General features: G+C 43.1%; 1 protein-coding gene across 1 annotated transcript in view; it reads right to left on the bottom strand.

The window, feature by feature from the left end:
• Nucleotides 1-254: 254 nt before the first annotated feature.
• Nucleotides 255-18,976, bottom strand: part of LOC137430351 (E3 ubiquitin-protein ligase DTX4) — a 115,952-nt gene continuing 97,230 nt past the window's right edge. Inside the window, exons 5-9 of the mRNA XM_068121155.2 lie at nt 6,549-6,613; nt 6,141-6,299; nt 2,321-2,482; nt 2,081-2,170; nt 255-967 (exon numbers count right to left, since the gene is read on the bottom strand). Coding sequence (XP_067977256.1) covers nt 755-967; nt 2,081-2,170; nt 2,321-2,482; nt 6,141-6,299; nt 6,549-6,613 — 689 coding nt within the window. The 3' untranslated portion in view covers nt 255-754. The remainder of the gene's footprint in view (nt 968-2,080; nt 2,171-2,320; nt 2,483-6,140; nt 6,300-6,548; nt 6,614-18,976) is intronic.

The following is an 18,976-nucleotide window of genomic DNA, read 5'->3' as shown; positions in this document are numbered from 1 at the left end:
TTGGCGTTAGCCCAGACCATTAATGTGAACACACGCACACGCACACACATTTTAGTGAGACACCCTGCATATGAAAACAAATTACCAATAAAGTAGCAAATTATGATAAATAGCAAGAAAGCTGGAATACGATAGGTCAGGGCAAGCAGGCAGCTGCATGTTTTGAGGCTTAAGGCTGAGAAAAACTCCAAAACAGACTTCCACCCACCAATTTAACTTTCAATACCGTAGTTAACCTGTACACAAGAACAAACTTTGTGGCTGTGCTAGAAGCACTTTATTGATATTAGTCGGAAAATGCTGAAAAGTCATTGGATAAATTTACTAAACTGAAAGACAAGTGCACGTGAAGTGGTAGGCCTAGCAACATAGACCTTTCCAATGCTGGCAGCGTCCTTGTTCAGCGAAGACCTGTGTAGGAAGCCATAACTATATGGAATATAAAGGTTTCCCAAACCTCAAGAGGTGTTTTCTCTGAAGAGGTACGGGCCCTGCATGGCAGCAGTATGCTTGACTTAAAGCAATGAGCCAGGGAGCAGTAATGAATAATGACGAAGATATCTTTTCAATGCAATGTTAGGGATATTCTAAACAACTCATGCCGATATCTGCTAAACTCAAGAATATATACCTGCACCAAAGATACCTGACTGGCGGTGTTCTTCCCATGTGGATATTCAGATGTATTCAAACCTGGTGGCATCCGGGTGGCAAAATTTTAACATGTTACATTTGTAAGGACTACACTAATAAATCAGTCATCGTGCACGCCTTGAGCTGCCAGCTCAGCCAGCACATTGTCCATGTAGTTGGGGTCGGGGTATCCATGGCCTGTGACGTTAGAACCAAACTCTGTTTTGTGATGTATCTCATTCCACACGACGGTGTCCGTCTCCCCGGTCGTGTTTGAAGTGCCCACGGTGAACACAAGGCGGCGCTCCCACGCCACTACAAGCAACCGCAATATCTGTGTGAGATGCATAACAACGAGTAATCATATATCTTGAGTGCAAGTTAAAAAAAACATAGGGGCAATATCCCTGGGCACTCACCTGGTAGAATAAAGCAGTATACTACACTGGCTAAAGGTATTTTAAACTGTATCATGCCATTTTAAACCAATTTCAATGGTTGCTAGAAGACAGGGCAGCATGTACAATCATACTAAAGTAATCATAAGACTTTGGGGGTGGGGGGGGGAAACTTTTGGGGGCAATCTCCACTCCTCCGCTCCCGTCCCCCCATAGACTACCTTAGACCCGGATATTTTTTAATGCCGTGAACAAACTTTGGTACATCATGGGTGGTGAAGGTTGTGGTCAAGTTTCACCGTATTTGTGTGTGTTGTTTCTGAGAAAAAAAGCAAATACCTATTTTGGGGGGCAAACCCCCCCCCCCTCCAGTGCCCAATTTTTTAAAAATTCCGTGAATAAACAATGATACATCACGGCTGATGAAGGCAGTGGTCAAGTTTCATCGAAATAGTGTGTGTAGTTTCAGAGGAAAAAGCAAATTCCTATTTTGGGGGGTCAAATGGGGATCCACTTTGACCCCCGGGTAGCCCCCCCTTACACCCCGACATTTTTAATGCAGTGAACAAACTTTAGTCACAACACAACAAATATAATTTGTGCCAAGTTTGGTCACAATCCCATCAGCAGTTTCAGAGAAGTTGCAAGTGTTTACGGACTGACGGACGGACGAAGCGCCATTGCCTAAGCTCCCTGGAACTACGTTCCAGATTAGCTAACAATATGGCTTTGGTTGCTTTATCACAAAATTAGAGTGGCGTGCCCAACTGAAGCCTCCATAAAGTCAATAAATAGCAGTTAGCTATTCAGTTTCCATAAAAGTTAGCAGTAACAGTTAGCCTCCATAAAAGTCAATAAATAGCAGTTTAAATGTAGGATTTTCAGGGTTAGGGTTAGCATGTTATCAAAGTAGACATCACACAATTGCACCATTGCAAACACTTGCATAATTTAAAAAAAATACACATGATAAACTGTCACGGTAGTGCAACGAGTGCTGTTTGAAGAACAAGTTACTACAAAGACGATGGATTGAAATGGCATCATACCTTTCTGCCTTTCTCATCGTCTGCGAGATAACAGTGCCGGGGGAAGCCACGAGCCGTGAACTTTTTGCCGGGGTTGGGATGCTCAGGACCCTGTTGATATACAAATATAAATACATAAAAATCCAAACAAAATTTATTTTAATTGACACATTGCTGATTTTGTATTGACATATTGCTGATTTTCCTTTCTGGTCCGTATGTGTTTCATCATGCATGCTTGGGCAGAGCACTACACCTCACCTGCGTTCCCGAGTGGATGTCGTAGATGATGCGGATAGTGTGGCAATCGGCATGGCTAGGGAGTGGATAAGGTATCACGTGAAACTCCATCAAGCCTTTGGGCTGTGTCCCGGTCTTTTCGCCGTAAATTGTCTTGCATGTCGGGCACTGCAGACTGCCATCCTGCAATAAATGGGTAAAAGGAAACTTTCAGATTAATGACAGTCAACCCAGCCAACATATTGCACATAAGAAATTTCGACAAAGAAGAAACTAGAAAATAGAATTTGATGCAAATGTGTCCATTGATATGCCTTCGCCCATGTGAGATGGCAACCCACTGTTACGTTTGATTTCAATTAAAGGCCACATGAAAAATGAAAGCTCACATGATAGAACATCAGATGCTTCCAGCTCGAGTTACAGTCTGCAAAATGATCAAATGGCACATGACGTTTGACCTTTTGTATATGTCCTTCCTCAAAATCCCTTTATATGGGGGTGAGAATGACTCGTACTAAGCTGCTGCACACTCTGTCCACAAACACCACTGCCCTCTCTCCATTCTATCTTTCTGACAACCCTCTTCACACAATCCTCCCACCTCAGCCCCGATTCCCCCTTTTTCTCTTGGCTCGTTCTTTCAACACATCTGCTCTCTTCAGAAATATATGTTCTTACTTCCACACTAGGTGTCCAGCCCACTTCAGCTGGCTCTTTACAAATTTTCCCATCAACAATTCCACAAAGCTACACAAATCTATTTCACTGCCTTATCTCCTTCCCCTCTAAATAGATAATAAATGTCTGTCTTTGTTGTTAACCCACATTACCTCAATCTTCTGCAAGCTCATCTTTCGGACGGACATGAAACATTTATTTTATGCCTCCATAAAAAATAAAAATAGGGGCAATACCACTGGGTGCTTACCTGGTAGAATAAAGCAGTATACCACACTGACTAAAGGTATTGGTTCATAAGATATCAAATGACCACTATATTCGTCATGTGTGTGCGTCTGTCTGTGTGTGTGTCTGTCTGTCCGCAGCATAACTACCCGATGATATCATCCGATCTTGATGAAACTTGGGTGGGAGGTTGATATCATGATCTAGTTGTGTCCTGCGTAGAGTGGGCGTATTGCGCCCATTGTGGGCAGAGCCACGCCCGAAAAAGATGTCTTTTTGGAGGGTAATCGAGTTCAAGCTACATCTTCTCTGAGGGGTTTGGTGGAATCTGACAGGGGTTTCGATATTTAGTTAGGCCAATGTCATGTGTCTAGCCCCACAGAGCTCGATTTTTCATTTATCTTTTTTTTTTTTTTCCATTTCATTTTTCACCGAATTTTCGGTATTGTGTAGCTAACTAACCTCAAAACTGATTATACATTATTTGCTGTCTCATTTCAAGGTCAGTAACCTTCGTTTTCACATTTCCGGGCCTGGCCTGTCTGGGCCTGTTTCGGTTATATTCCATCCTTTGTCATTGAATACCGCTCGCCCGTGAACCATCGTCGTCTCCTGACTTGTTTTAAACACTATCACGGTATTTTAATCAATTTTAAAGGTTGCTAGAAGACAGAGCAGCATGTACAATCATACTAACATAATCATAAGACTTCAAACAAACAAATAGAAAAAAAATACATATTTTGGGGGGTAAGCCCCTCCCCCCTTCCCCACCACACCCCGTATACCTCCTCAGACACCAATTTTTCCTCAGACACCTAATGCCTTGAGCAAACATTGGTACAGCACAGGTGGTGAAGGTTGTGGTCAAGTTTCATCAAAATCGTGTGTGTACTTTCAGAGAAAAGAGCAAATTCCTATTTTGGGGCGTAAAACCTGGACCCACTTTGACCCCCGGTAGACCACTTTAAACCCCAATATTTTTAATGCCGTGAACAAACTTAAGTCACAACTTATCATTTTTGCCAAGTTTCGTCACAATCCCATCAGTGGTTTCGGAGAAGTTGAAAGTGTTTACGGACAGATGGACGCGCCAACGCATAAGCTCCACAGAACTACGTTCCAGGTGAGCTAAAAATCTGAACTATCCATTCAAAACGTAAAGCCTCCATAAAAAGTCCTCACCTTTCTCAAATAATAATTTGGCCAAGTAACTAAACTGTCTTTTCTTGACATGATGACGTGATACAAACGTACAACTTTCTCGCTGATTGTGACACTTCAAACCAAGGTGATTTCTAGAAATGTTTTATGTCCATCCAAATATTGTTGACAGTAATCTCTGTTGCTGATACTAATGGCAATATTTAACCTTCCCCATTTTGTACTAGTGCCCATGTAGGTCACATTCTCAATCTTTCCATTCCTGGATTTATATATTTGAAGGCAGTGCCTGGTTGTTGGAATGCCATAAATAAACATCATTTAGAGTTTAGATCTTCAACATGAGGGGGAGGATGACAAAAATAAACCAAAAACAAAATAAAACGTTTCACAATTGTTCAGGTAAATTGGAAAAAACTGGTTTGAGATAAAATTACATTAACCAAATAGATATCACATGGAATGTGGGCAGTGTGATGAACAAAATACAATTATTAAGAAGTGGAAGGCATATGGTATCACCAAGAGACCCTGACTAGATCAGGCCGTCCCCCCCAAACTGGATGACCAAGCAAGGAGACCGATCACAGAGGCCAAGAAGGGGCCAATGGAAACTTTAAAAGAGGTACAGACGTTTATGGCAAAGACTGGTCACTGTGTGCATGTGACAACAATAACCCAAGCACTCCACAAGTCAGGTCTGTACAGAAGGAAGGCAAGAAGGAAGCCATTACTCAAAAACGTCCAACTTGAGTCCCATTTGAGGTATGGACAAAACCACTCCAGAGATTCTGAAGCCATGTGGCAAAAACTGTTATGGTCTGGCAAAATCAAGATGGAGCTTTTTGGCCTAAATGCAAAATGTTACATTTGGTGCAAACCCAAAACAGCACATCACCCAAAAAACACCATCCCGACTGTGAAGCATGGTTGTGGCAGCATCATGTTATGGGGATGTTTCTCATCAGCAGGGACTGGGGCACTTGTCAGGATAGAAGGAAAAATGGATGGAGCAAAATACAGAAAATTCCTGGAGGAAAACCAGCTGCCCTCTGCAAGAAAGTTGAAATTGGGATGGAAGTTCACCTTTCAGCATGACAATGACCCAAAGCACATAGCCAAAGCTACACTGGAGTGGCAAAGGAACAAAAAAGATAAATGTCCTTGAGTAGACCAGTCAGAGCCCCGACCGAAATTCAATTGAACATCTGTAGCATGACTTGAACATTGCTGTCCATCAACGCTTCCCATGCAACTTGACTGAGCTTGAACAGTTTTGTACAGAAGAATGGGCAAATATAGCCCAATCAAGGTGTGCAAAGTTGGTAGAGACCTATCCCAAGAGACTCTCAGCTATAAATTCCTGTCAAAGGTGCTTCCACCAAATATTAACTCAGGTGGGTGGACACTTATCCAACCAAGATATTCTTGCTTTGTATTTGTAATTAACTATCTGAAATTTGTAGAATTTGTTTTTCACTTGGAAGTTGTGGGTTACGATGTGTAAATAAAGGTGGGACCGATAACAGAGCAAATACGAGTGGACTAGGAATTGTGTCATTTTTATCAAACTCCTTTGCCTGGTCAAGTAAAACCGATATGTTGGAGTACTAAAAGCACTATTTTAAATGCTAGATGATTCTAATTACAAACTATCATAAATCATCCCACTGTTTTACGTCCACAATCCAACAAGGTAGTACACCAAACCCCAGCTGCACTCTTTTGTTGATGTTGCAGAGGAGGAATTCGAAAACACAACACACACCTTGTTTCCATTACTGTACATGGCAATGAGGCACAACACGTGGAAGGCATGCGTACAGCGACCCAGGCGCCCGACACCCTCGGCACGCATGCCGGTGCAGCTCGTTACGCCTTCATAACCCGAAGGCCCTGTGAGCCTTTCCATGCAGATGGTACAGTCCTAAGGAAGGTGTGTGAGGGGAGGAAAGCAAGACATCATAAAACAGGGAAGGGTAGTGGGGTGGGGAGGGGGTGAGGGGGGGCACGGGTGGAATTACTCAAAGCAAGGCAAGTTGATACACCAACCAAGCCACAGGTTTTGGGTTTAGAGGCAGCACAAGCTTACATTGATACATTCCAGGTCACCACAGAAGGTAAACATTTATTTAAAACATTGGATTTCTGGAATTCATTAAGAGCAAGTTCTTACTTCTTCTGGAGGATTCTTCATTGACTGAAGGTACTTCTTCACAACTTCATCTGGAGACTTTTTACCTGATGATAAAAAACACAAGCAGAGGAAGAAGCATTACTACAAATGCAGTTTTACAGGAGATATTGCTCATAATGGAGCATGCATACAGGATAAGAGAGAAAAAAGCAAATTCAAATGAGAAAGAGCAATCAGAGTTTGCAGACCCTCGCTAGGACGTGTTTTCAGTGGTTTTTAAGACTTTTGTGTTGAAACAAATATGATGGCCGAACCACGTGCCGGTGACATCATTTTTTTCTCTCCACAAATTTATCCCAAGATGATGCTCAATAAATTTCATCTTGTTCGGATGAAGTTTTGTACTTGTCGAATTATGATGTCATAGCAGAGGCACCTATGACATCATCATTAACACATGTTATTTCACATGGAGAGTTCTTTACAATGAGCTACGTCTCAATTTTTTCTATGCAGCACTTTCGGAGATATAGAGATGGCAAGTTTTTGGTTTTTCCAAAATGGCGCCCATACCATGTGACTTATGACGTCATAATTATCATTTAAAAATTCTACAGGTTGAGTTGCACATATGGTGAACATTTCCTGTTAATCGGACTAACGGTTGAAGAGAAAATCATATTTATTCTGTGCGGACAGACAAACAAACAAACAGACAGACAAACAAACAAATGAAAAATCACTCATAGAGTGACACTTGGAAATACAGAACAAAGTAGCATGGCACTCAGTGGGGCATCCTTTTGACATCAAAAATAATTAGTGGTTGAATTCAGTGACCTGATATGCAAACAGTCTTCAAAGTTTAAGTTAATCAGATGAAAATTGACAATTTTAGAAATTTGGCCGATGTTGACCTTTTGGCCTATGTTGACCTCAAAAATTGTTGGTGGTTGCTTTCAGTAAGGTGATATGAAAATCCTTTTTAAATTTCAAGCCAATTGGATGAAAATTGATGATTTTAGAAATTTGAAATTGTTGTTGACCTTTGACCTATGGTGATCCCAAAAATAGTTGATATTTGAATTTAGTTTGCTGATATGTAAATCCTATTCAATTTTCAAGTGAATCGGATGAAAATTGAGGATTTTAGAAATTTGAAATTGTTGTTGACCTTTGGCCTACATTGACCTTTTGGCCTATGCTGATCTCATCAATAGTTGCTGGTTGAATTCCTGTTCGCCGATATGTAAATCCTCTTCAAATTTCAAGTCAATCGGATGAAAATTGAGGATTTTAGAAATTTGAAATGGCTGATGACCTTTGGCCTATGTTGACCTTTTGGCCTATGCTGATCTCAAAAATAGTTGGTGGTTGAAATCAGTGTGCTGATATGTAAATCCTATTCAAATTTCAAGTCAATCGGATGAAAATTGAGGATTTTAGAAATTTGAAATGGTTGTTGACCATTGGCCTATGTTGACCTTTTGGCCTATGCTGATCTCAAAAATAGTTGTTCGTTGAATTCAGTGAACTGATGTGCATATCCCATTCAAATTTCAAGTGAATCGTATGAAAATTTAGGATTTTATAAATTTGAAATTGTTGTTGACTTTTGGCCCATGTTGATCTCAAAAATAGTTGGTGGTTGAATTCAGTTTGCTGATATGTGAATCCCATTCAAATTTCAAGTCAATCGGATGAAAATTGAGGATTTTAGAAATTTGAAATGGTTGTTGACCTTTGGCCTATGTTGACCTTTTGGCCTAGGATGATCTCACAAATAGTTGGTGGTTGAATTCAGTTAGCCGATATGTAAATCCTTTTCAAATTTCAAGTCATTCGGATGAAAATTGAGGATTTTAGAAATTTGAAATGGTTGTTGACCTTTGGCCTATGTTGACCTTTTGGCCAATCTGATCTCAAAAATAGTTGGTAGTTGAATTCAGTTAGCCGATATATATATCTTATTCAAATTTCAAGTCATTCGGATGAAAATTGAGGATTTTAGAAATTTGAAAAAGTGGTTGACCTTTGGCCTGTGTTGACCTTTTGACCCCAAAAATATATAGGATTTTGTGGGACCACGAACTCTACCATTTGGTGAAGTTTTGTGAAGATCGGTTTAAAATTGTGACCTGTGGGCAAGTATAAGTGAGCGGAGAGACAAACAAATGAAAAATCGGTCAGAGACCGAGGACTTGCCGGAATATACTTTTTTTATTGGCCATTTTGGACAAATATGGCGGCCGAACCACGTGACCGATGACGTCATCATTATTTGTTTACTATCATCTATTTTGTCATCATTATCTAAACTAATTTATTCCTAGATTATGCTCAATAAATTTCATCTTGATCGGATGAAGTTTTGTACTTGTCGAATTATGACGTCATAATGGAGGCTGGTGTGCGATAGAGAAGCTGATGGAAAACGTGAAAGATGAGGAAGTTGTTGTGGTAGGAGGAGACCTAAATGGACATGTGGGAAGGAGTATGGATGGTTTTGAGGGAGTTCATGGGGGTTACGGATATGGTGTGAGAAATGGAGAAGGTGAAAGGATTTTGGAGTTTGCTGATGGAGCTGATTTGTTGATTTGTAATACTCAGTTCCAGAAAGGGGATAATAAGCTTGTTACATACACGTCAGGTGGGTCGACGACAACAGTTGACTACCTGATGGTGCGTAGGCGAGATAGGGGGCACCTCCGGGACACAAAGGTGATCCCGGGGGAGGAGGCTGTTTCACAGCACCGCTTGGTTGTCTGCGACATAAGGGTGAAAGGTGCGAGGAGAGCTCAGCGGGTGAAGTACCAACCGAGAATGAAGGTGTGGAGGTTGAAAGAGGTGACAGTAAGGGAGGCATTAAAAGAGAGGCTGAGTAGGGTAGGAGGCTGATGTGGTTGAGCTTGAACGTGGTTGGATGTCAATGAAAGATAGTCTGTTGGGAGCCGTTGGTGAGGTATGTGGATGGACAAAAGGACCACCGAGGCACTCGGAAACATGGTGGTGGGATGATGAAGTTGGAAAGAGGATTGACGAGAAGAGGAAGAAGTTCAAGGAGTGGCAGAAGGCAAAGGGTACGGGAGCAGAAAAAGCAGTGCATGAAAGTAAGAAGGCTGCAAAGAAAGAGGTAGCAAAGGCGCAGGAGGCATGTAGGAAAATGTTCGGAGAACGCTTGGATTCGGAAGAGGGTCAGAGAGCGGTATTCAGGATTGCAAAGCAGATAGCGAAAGAGAGGTGTGATCTGATGGGGGTGAGTTGCTTGAAGGATGAAGTGGGACAAATCGTTGTGGACCCAGATGGAACTAAAGGAAGATGGAAAAGATATAAGGAAATGCTGTTGAATACAGAGAATGAATGGGATGGCAACATAGAGAGTAACCCAGTTTTAGGACCGGCAGAGAAGATAACTGAGAAGGAAGTTGAGGAAGCGATAAAAGCAATGAAGAGTAGAAAAGCAGGAGGGCCGACGGGAGTTGTGGGAGATATGTTGAAGGCAGCAGGAAGTTGGGGTGTGAAGAGAATGACAGAGATCTGTAATCTGGTGGTGAAAGAAGGCCGCATTCCAGTGGATTGGGAACTGAGTACCCTCGTCCCTCTATACAAGGGGAAAGGTGACCGTCTGGAGTGTGGCTCGTACCGAGCGATAAAGTTATTGGAGCATGGAATGAAGGTATTGGAAAGGGTGTTGGAGAGGAGGATAAGGAAGAAGGTGAAGATCGACAAAACGCAGTTTGGATTTATGCCAGGAAGAGGAACGACAGACGCGCTCTTTATTGTGAGGCAGTTGCAGGAGAAGTCCATGGAGAAGAGGAAGAAGTTGTTTCTTGGGTTTGTTGATCTGGAGAAAGCATTCGATAGGGTTCCACATGAAGTATTGACATGGACATTGAGGAAGTTAGAAGTGGAGGAATGGTTGATCAGAGTCGTGATGGCAATGTACACAAGTGCGCGCACAGCTGTAAGGACGAAGGACGGGAACAGTGGTGAGTTTGAGGTGAAGGTGGGAGTGCATCAGGGGTCGGTACTAAGTCCACTACTATTTGTAGCTGTGATGGAGGTGCTGGCTCAGAACGTAAAGGAGGGTTTACCGTGGGAGTTGCTGTATGCAGATGATCTGGTGTTGATTGTGGAAAGTATGGATGGACTGAAGGAAAAGATGAACAAGTGGAAGGAATGTATGGAGACAAAAGGTCTGAAGGTGAATATAGGAAAGACGAAGGTGATGGCAAGTGGTAAAGCATGTGGTGAGGTGGAAAGAACTGTGAAGTGGCCATGTGCTGTGTGCAGGAAGGGTGTCGGAGTGAACTCCATTCAATGTACGCTGAGTGGGTTCATCAAAAATGTAGCGGTCTGAGAGGGTCATTAACCAGTGTGGCAGCTACATTCAAATGTAAGGTGTGCACAGAGGGAGCTGCAGATGGAGGAAATGTCGAGTTGGATCTTGGAGACGGCGTGAACCTGGAAGGTGTGAAAACATTTTGCTACCTCGGAGACATGCTGAATGGAGAAGGTGGATCAAACTCGGCAACGGTTGCTAGAGTGAGATGTGCATGGAAGAAGTTTCGGGAACTGAGTGGCATGCTGATGAGGAGGGGAGTGTCGTTGAAGCTGAAGGGAAAGGTGTATGCTGCATGTGTGAGAAGTGTTATCATTTATGGGAGCGAGACATGGGTCATGAATGTAGAACAGCAACGAAGGCTGGAAAGGGTGGCAATGCGAATGGTTCGGTGGATGTGCGGAGTATCGTTGAGAGAGAGGAAGACAAATGATGAATTGCGAAAGATGATGGGAATAGAGCCTGTGATTGATGCTGTGAAGAGGAACAGGTTGAGATAGTTTGGTCATGTGTTGAGGAAGGATGAAAGTGACTGGTTGAGAAGAGTGATGGAAATGAATGTAGAAGGAAGTAGAGGACGGGGAAGACCGAGAAAGACTTGGCTAAAGATGGTGGAAGAAGAAATGCGGGCAAGGGGGTTAACAAGGAGAGATTCAGAAAATCGGGCAAAATGGAGAAGATTGTCATGGAGACCGCAAGGCTAACCCCCGCTCTAGCAGGGAAAATGGCCTTAAAATGCATGTTGTTGTTGTTGTTGTTGTAATGGAGGCACCTATGACATCATCATTAACATATTTTATTCCCCATGGAGAGTTCTTTGCAATGAGCCATGTCTCAATTTTTTCTGTTCAGCACTTTCGGATATATAGAGGTGCAAAGTTTTTCGCCTTTTCCAAGATGGCGGCCGAACCACGTGACCAATGACGTCATCAATTGGGCACAGTCTATTCCAGGGCAAGACAAATATGTGTCTAAAGTTTGGCGATTCTACGTGCAATGGTGTAGACGTAGTACTGCGAACAAACAGAGAGACAAACAGACAAACCAACCGATCAACATACTTGCCGGAATCTTTTCCGGCAAGTAACAAACACACACCCAAACCCACACACAAACCGGAGTGATCAACATACTTGCAAAAAAAAAAAATCTTTTTTTTTGCCAAGTAACAAACAAACAAACGGACTCAAATGCAATACACTCTCCTCAGGCGAGGGTAATAAAAACCACAACAGTAAATCTGAAGCCTAAGCAACGAAAAGCGTGAAGCTTCACTGCAACGATAACAATGATCAACAAGCATTCTGAGTATTGCGCTCCAATACATGTCCCCTAAAAGTTCAAAGTGCCATAACTTTGTCAAAAATGATCGAATATGCAAATTTATGCACGGTTGATGCTGGTTTTCAAACTTGATCTGAGGCATGCTGAGACACACGTGTGTCATGCCTCACCTCGTTGATAAGCCCGCAAGGTCGCTCTGTGGAGCAGCTTGCACATATTGCACTGTGTGAATTATATAATTATCAACTCACGGTCTGAGGTACAAGAGATTCAAGAAATATACTTCTTTTTTTTTATATTAACGTTTAATTAACGATATCTGCCAAACCACGTGCCCTATCGCAAATTCCAAAAGGACATTTTAGTAGACTGACATGCTGAACAGATCTGTGAAGTTTCCCCTCGATTGGATCAAAAATGAGGGAGGAGCTCGGTTTTAAAGGTTCATGCTTAAAAACGTCATAACTCTGAAACCATGTGACGCATGACGTCATGCTCGCTGACTTTTTTGTTCGTCATGGGTATGCGATTCTACCTGCAAAGTTTGGCCTCGATCTGTTCAGCCGTTGCAGAGAAAAAGGGGTTTTCGTGTTTTCACGAAAAACAATATGGCGGTCGAACCACGTGACCTGTGACGTCATAATTACCATTAAAATATTCCACAGACCGAGTCCCCCCTACGGTGAATTTTTTAAATCTCAATCGGTCCAATTATTGCAGAGAAAATCTTTTTTAAAGGAAATTAAAACTTAAAATGGCACTGAGTTAAGGATCATCAGAATTATCAGAATTCCCAAAGTTCAAAGTGTCAACTTTGTCAAAAATGATCGAAACGTCGTGAAGTTCGAATTTGATCTGTACCTTATCATGAGGAAACCATGTACCAAGTTTGAAATCATTAGCATTAAGAGTTTAGAAAAAAAGTCCGGAAAACTGTTCTTTGTGTGACGGACTGACCGACTGACGGACGGAGGGACGGCGTGCAAACCTATAGTCCCCTCCGGTGTACACCGGTAGGGGACTAACAAGCTAGTGGAAATCTCCACGATGAGTGGAAAGGGGCAGAAAATGAATGGATTGAGCGGTTGTCAGAAAGGTATCAGTTTAAAATGATTAATTACATTACTGAACAGGATTATAAATAATTAAATTGATAATATGTGTGAAAATTACACACCCAGACCAGGAATCGAACCCAGGTGTCAAACCCACCTGGGTTGGATTCCTGGTCTGGGCATGTAATTTTCCCACTTATATCAATAAAATAACATAACAAGTACACATACATTCAAAGTACACCGCCCCATGCCAAATAATTAAATATGCTGCAGCGCGGCATTGCCGGGGCGCCTCCGGCGCCCGGCAATACCGCAGTGCAGCTCATTGAGGCTGCATTGGGAGGGAGAGGTGTACACTAATTGATTGATTAATTGTATAATTAAAATCAATAAAAGATTATCACAAAATATTTTCATAATCAATTGGCTAATCGCATAACTAAACCAGTAGTGCTTCATCCGAAGATGTATCTTTTAGAAATTTAATTAAATAAGTCATTTATAAAAAATTAAATAATTAATTGATTACTCAATAAATAATTAATCGATTAATCAATAAATACTTAATAGATGAAATGATTAATCAATAAATCAAAAATATCCTTGATAGCCACATCACTTGGTCACTCATGTCCAAATATTAGCTTCCCAGCTCAAAAGGTGCCTGAGATATTGGCCAAATGAGAAAGAAAATAAATAAATGATTAATAATGAAAATAAATAAATAATAATCATAAAAAAATTAAATTATTAATCAATTTGGTCAGAGAACACATAAACTACCACTATTTCATCAGAATCTGTAACTTAAAAAAAAAAAATTTTTTTGTCATTAATCGAATAATTAAATAATTAATCGATTAATTGATTAATTAATAAATCAAAAATATCCTTTGCAGCCAAATCACCTGGTCATTGGCATGTCCAAATATCAGCTTCCTAACTCAAAAGGTGCCTGAGTTAATAATGGTCAGAAGATAAATGAAATTTAATTAATTAAATAAGTACTTAATTAAACGCTAATAATTAAATAACTCCTCAATTAATTGATTATTCAAAAAACAAAAAATACCGTATTTGACAAAGGACTTGCTCACTACTGTGCCGAAATTTCAGCTTCCTAGCTCAAAGGATGGCTGAGATATCGTCCGGACAACCAAGAAAGAAAGAAAACAAGAAATCAACCAGAGTGAAAACTGAGTACTCTCTTTCAGCGTGCGTCACTGCCGAGCCCCCTTCGGTGCCCAGCAATGACGATTTGCAATGCCTGGAGATGGCATAGGAAAGGTGCGGTGTACAATTAAATAAATACCACAAAAGCCATGTACAAGTTCACCTCTTTGGGGTTAACAATATTGAAGAATGCATGGAAGATAGTGGTAACCCAGCTCTCCTGTTGTATTTGTGCCCTTGTGAACTTTTGTGAATGGGCACATCCGGGGCGGAATGTAATTTGGGGACCAATTTAGTGTGGAGGTTGCACATTGACCTGCGGTGTGCGTTCTCCCCTCTTCACCACATATGTACATTCGCCTGAACTCTTTGCCATCAAATACCCATGTCCTGTGAACCAAAGTTCTTCCCGGGAATGAGCATGGTCTAGCGGAGTGCACAGGGACATGCTGTGAGGGAGACACGAGAGTCGAGACGTGAGGCGCTGCCCCCCTAATCTCCCAGTAGCCCAAATGATTTAAAGAAATACTGTAGGTGGGAGGGCACGTACAGTTTAGCAAGAATGAAGAGGGATCATTCAGGATCCAAAACAACATATGCAGTGCTATGGTCAGAGGACTGCCGAATGGTAACTGGAGAGCTAGTACGGAGCATTAATGAAGTGTAAGTGGTGCGTAGATTCCGCTGCTTGGTCAACATGAACTCCCGGAAACTGCTCAACCATCCCCACCGCCGGAGTGCTCAGTCTGCACCCTAAAGCTATCAGGTACGAGGCTCCTTTCCGCTCCTCTCTCCCACCTCCTCTCCATTAGGTACCCATTTATGTCTCAACCTCCGACCAGTTGCCCTGTCCTTGACCTCGGCGTGTACAGGCCCACGGCCAGGGAGAGAGCACACTTCCTTTTTAATTAGTTCTGTGCTCATCTTTGTGTTATTCGCTGAAGAGGAGTCCATCAAAATTTATGCCTCATGTCTTATTAGTAATTCATTAAGCATACCTGTGCTTTTGTGGGTATCTCATCTTCGTCCAGTGCCACAAACATTATTTCTATCGAACAGGTAAAAACCAGTGTGGTGAGGCAGCCATCTTGCTATGACATCATGGCGAGAAGGTCCCATGAGCATAATCAAAGCTGTTGTTCGGGTGGGAACAAGGTCCCACCTGCAGCGATAGAATTTGACCAACCAAATCATTCGGCTTATTTTTGGGGTGGAGTCCTAGCATGTGTGTGACCTCTTAAACAGCACGTGCACACTACAATATATACAACAAATTATAAATTGTTGTTGCAAAATGTTCCTAATCCCCCACCAACCCCACTCTGACACCGTCTTCTGTCTTTCTTATTCAATTCACTTGTACTGTATTTAAAAGTTATCCTTCAAGTATCCAGTGTCCAAAACATTTACTTGAACTGTAAACAATAATAAAAAAACATTTCTTAAATAAGTAGCAAAGTAAAATCGGAAAAGCGAATTTTCACGCAAATTACCTGCGGGCGATACGTTAACGTGGTTCCAAAAATTCCATCTGCAGGGTATACTCGTGTGCGTTTTACATATACGTTATTTCACCATATGGCATGTGACATAACCACAGGGTGCCATGTTAAACCTTCCGCTTCCGGTCCGGTCTGGAGAGGACGCTGGCGTTACTTGTTCGCCGCTTCTCCGACTGGGCCATTGTACATAGTTTGCTTTTCTGGTGGTCGTGGCGGATTTTTGACCGTTGGGTCTGCCCTCTGCTCGGTCCCGGCTCTGCTCCTGGCTTCGCCTGCCCGGCTCCTCCACTGTTTCCTCAGGCCCGCTCCCGTTGTTTGCGGCGGTGGCTGTTTGCCGCTGTGGTCTTGATTAGCGGCTGCAGTCGTTTGCCGCTGCGTTTGCCGCTTTGCCTCCTCGACCTTGGCCTCGTACTCGTCCCTTCGCTCCTGCCTGGCATGGCTCTGAGGTACTCCGCCGCAGGGCTTCTTCTGCTCGGTACCCGCTCCACCCCATCATGCATCTCTGCCATTAAATCAAATGGATTCCTCCGACGACCCAGGTACATTCACCGTGGCTCCGGTCGTAAGTTTGTTTATTTGCAATCAGGTCACTCCATCCCCGTCCTCTGGTCGGCTCAGCGCACTCTCACTCTTCGTCCCAGCGCACCTGGTCACAGCAACCCACACGATCGCACCTCCTGCCTACGAACCCTGGCTAAATCACCTGAATTCATCCCTGCTGTTCAAAACAACATCAAGCTCACCCTGTTCAACACCCGGTCCCTCAACAACAAATGCCTCATCCTGAACGAATACATCCTGGATAACAAACTGGACTTTCTCTGTCTCACCGAAACCTGGCAACAACCTCTGGACTACTACACACTTAACCTCACCACACCCAATGGATATTCCTACGTCAATAAACCACGCTCGGAGGGCCGAGGTGGTGGAATTGCCGTTATCCACCGTCAAGACATCAAGACCAACCTCATCTCCATCTCATCTGCTCCATCATTTGAACACCTGGCTTTAAAACTCTCTGGTCGCACGCAGTCAGTCATGGCTGTCGTCTACCGCCCTCCCAAACCACACCCATCATTCCTGTCTGACTTCTCCTACTTTCTGACCCAGCTATGTTCCCTCTCCCCCTCAATCCTCCTCCTTGGTGATTTCAATATCCACATGGACTCCACTGACTCCACAATAACCACTGACTTCACTGATTTACTCACCTGCTTTAACCTCACTCAACATGTCGACTTTCCTACCCATATCCGTGGTCACATTTTGGACCTTGTCTGCTCCACTGGATTAAATTTGCACCATCTCTATGGCTCCGACCTCACCCTCTCTGACCACTTAGCCATCACTCTGACCATCAACATCCCCGCCCCAACACCAAGGCATTATCGCACAATCAACTTCCGTAAGCTAAACGCTCTTTCACCTACCTCATTCTCATCCACCCTCTCTGAAAAAATGTCAAAAGTTTTGGAAAGTTTTGGAACGTCAAAAGTTTTGTCAAAAGTTTTGGAACGCGCTGTAGCCACTCAACTCAAACATCACCTCTCTGCCAATAACCTGTATGAAACATTCCAATCCGGATTCCGGTCCAACCACAGTACTGAAACTGCTCTCCTCAAAATCACCAATGACCTTCTCCTCTCCTCTGACGCTGGCAACCTCAACATTCTCGTCCTCCTCGACCTCAGCGCTGCCTTTGACACCATCGATCACACTATCCTCCTCACCCGACTTGAATCCACCTTTAACGTTACCGGCACTGCCCTCTCTTGGATTAAATCATACCTCTCTGACAGATGCCAGTTCATCTCCATCAATAACTGCAAATCCCCCACTGCTCCCCTCCCCCAAGGTGTCCCCCAAGGTTCAGTTCTTGGCCCCCTCCTCTTCATCCTTTACCTGTCCCCGCTCGGTCACTTAATCCGCCGTCATGGTCTCCAATTCCACTGCTTCGCCGATGACATCCAGCTTTTCATCTCCACCAAGTCCGTCTCCACCGACACCCACTCTATCCTGACAAACTGCATCACTGAAATAAAATCCTGGCTTCAAATCAACTTCCTCAAGCTTAACTGTGATAAATCTGAAATAATCATCATTGGCCCAAAAACGCTCACAAAATCCACCCATAACTTTGCCCTCAACATCGACGGTATCCCAGTATCCACCTCCCCTCACATCCGGAATCTTGGCGTCATCTTTGACCAAACCCTTTCCTTCGACAAATACACTAAACAGATCACAAAGTCAGCCTTCTTTCACCTGAAAAACATTGCCCGTCTCCGCTCATCCCTCTCCTCCACGGCTGCAGAAACCCTCATCCACGCCTTCATCACCTCCCGTCTGGACTACTGCAATAGCCTCCTCTATGGTTCACCCTCAAAAATCACCAATAAACTCCAATACATTCAGAACTCCGCTGCCCGTCTACTCACCCATTCCCGGACCCGTGACCACATCACCCCCGTCCTTTACAAGCTTCACTGGCTCCCCATCCCCCAGAGAATCCAGTACAAAATCCTCCTCTTGACATACAAAGCCCTCCATAACCTGGCCCCATCCTACCTGGCTGACCTCCTCTCCAGACACACTCCCACCCGCAACCTCCGCTCTGCTGGTACCAACCTCCTGACCCCCTCCATCCGGACCAAATTCAGATCCTGGGGGGACAGGGCCTTCTCCATCGCTGCTCCCACCCTCTGGAACTCACTACCTCACACCATCAGAGACTCCTCCTCACTCACCACATTCAAAACATCACTAAAGACCCACCTGTTCAACACTGCATTCAACATTCAACCCACAGCATTTAACCCCTGACTATCTCTTCTCCTTCTCCCTCCTTTTGCTTTAAATATTTCCCTATTGATTCTTGTCTTTTTGCAATTGTTGTTTTCATGTATTGTTATGCATTATGTTTGCCACTCTGTCAAAGCGCCTTTGGGCTTCTGGAAAAGCGCTATACAAAATAAATGAATTATTATTATTATTATTATTATTATTATTAAATGATCAAGGAGATACACAAAGAGGCAGGTTTGTGTTTTCAAGTTGAACTGTAATATCTTTAATAGTAGTTCTTTCACATATTTCTCTCTCTCA

This window comes from Myxine glutinosa, chromosome 6 (assembly GCF_964187855.1).
Source record: "Myxine glutinosa chromosome 6, kmMyxGlut1.1, whole genome shotgun sequence".
NCBI lineage: Eukaryota > Metazoa > Chordata > Myxini > Myxiniformes > Myxinidae > Myxine > Myxine glutinosa.
This window is presented reverse-complemented; position numbering and strand designations above follow the sequence as displayed.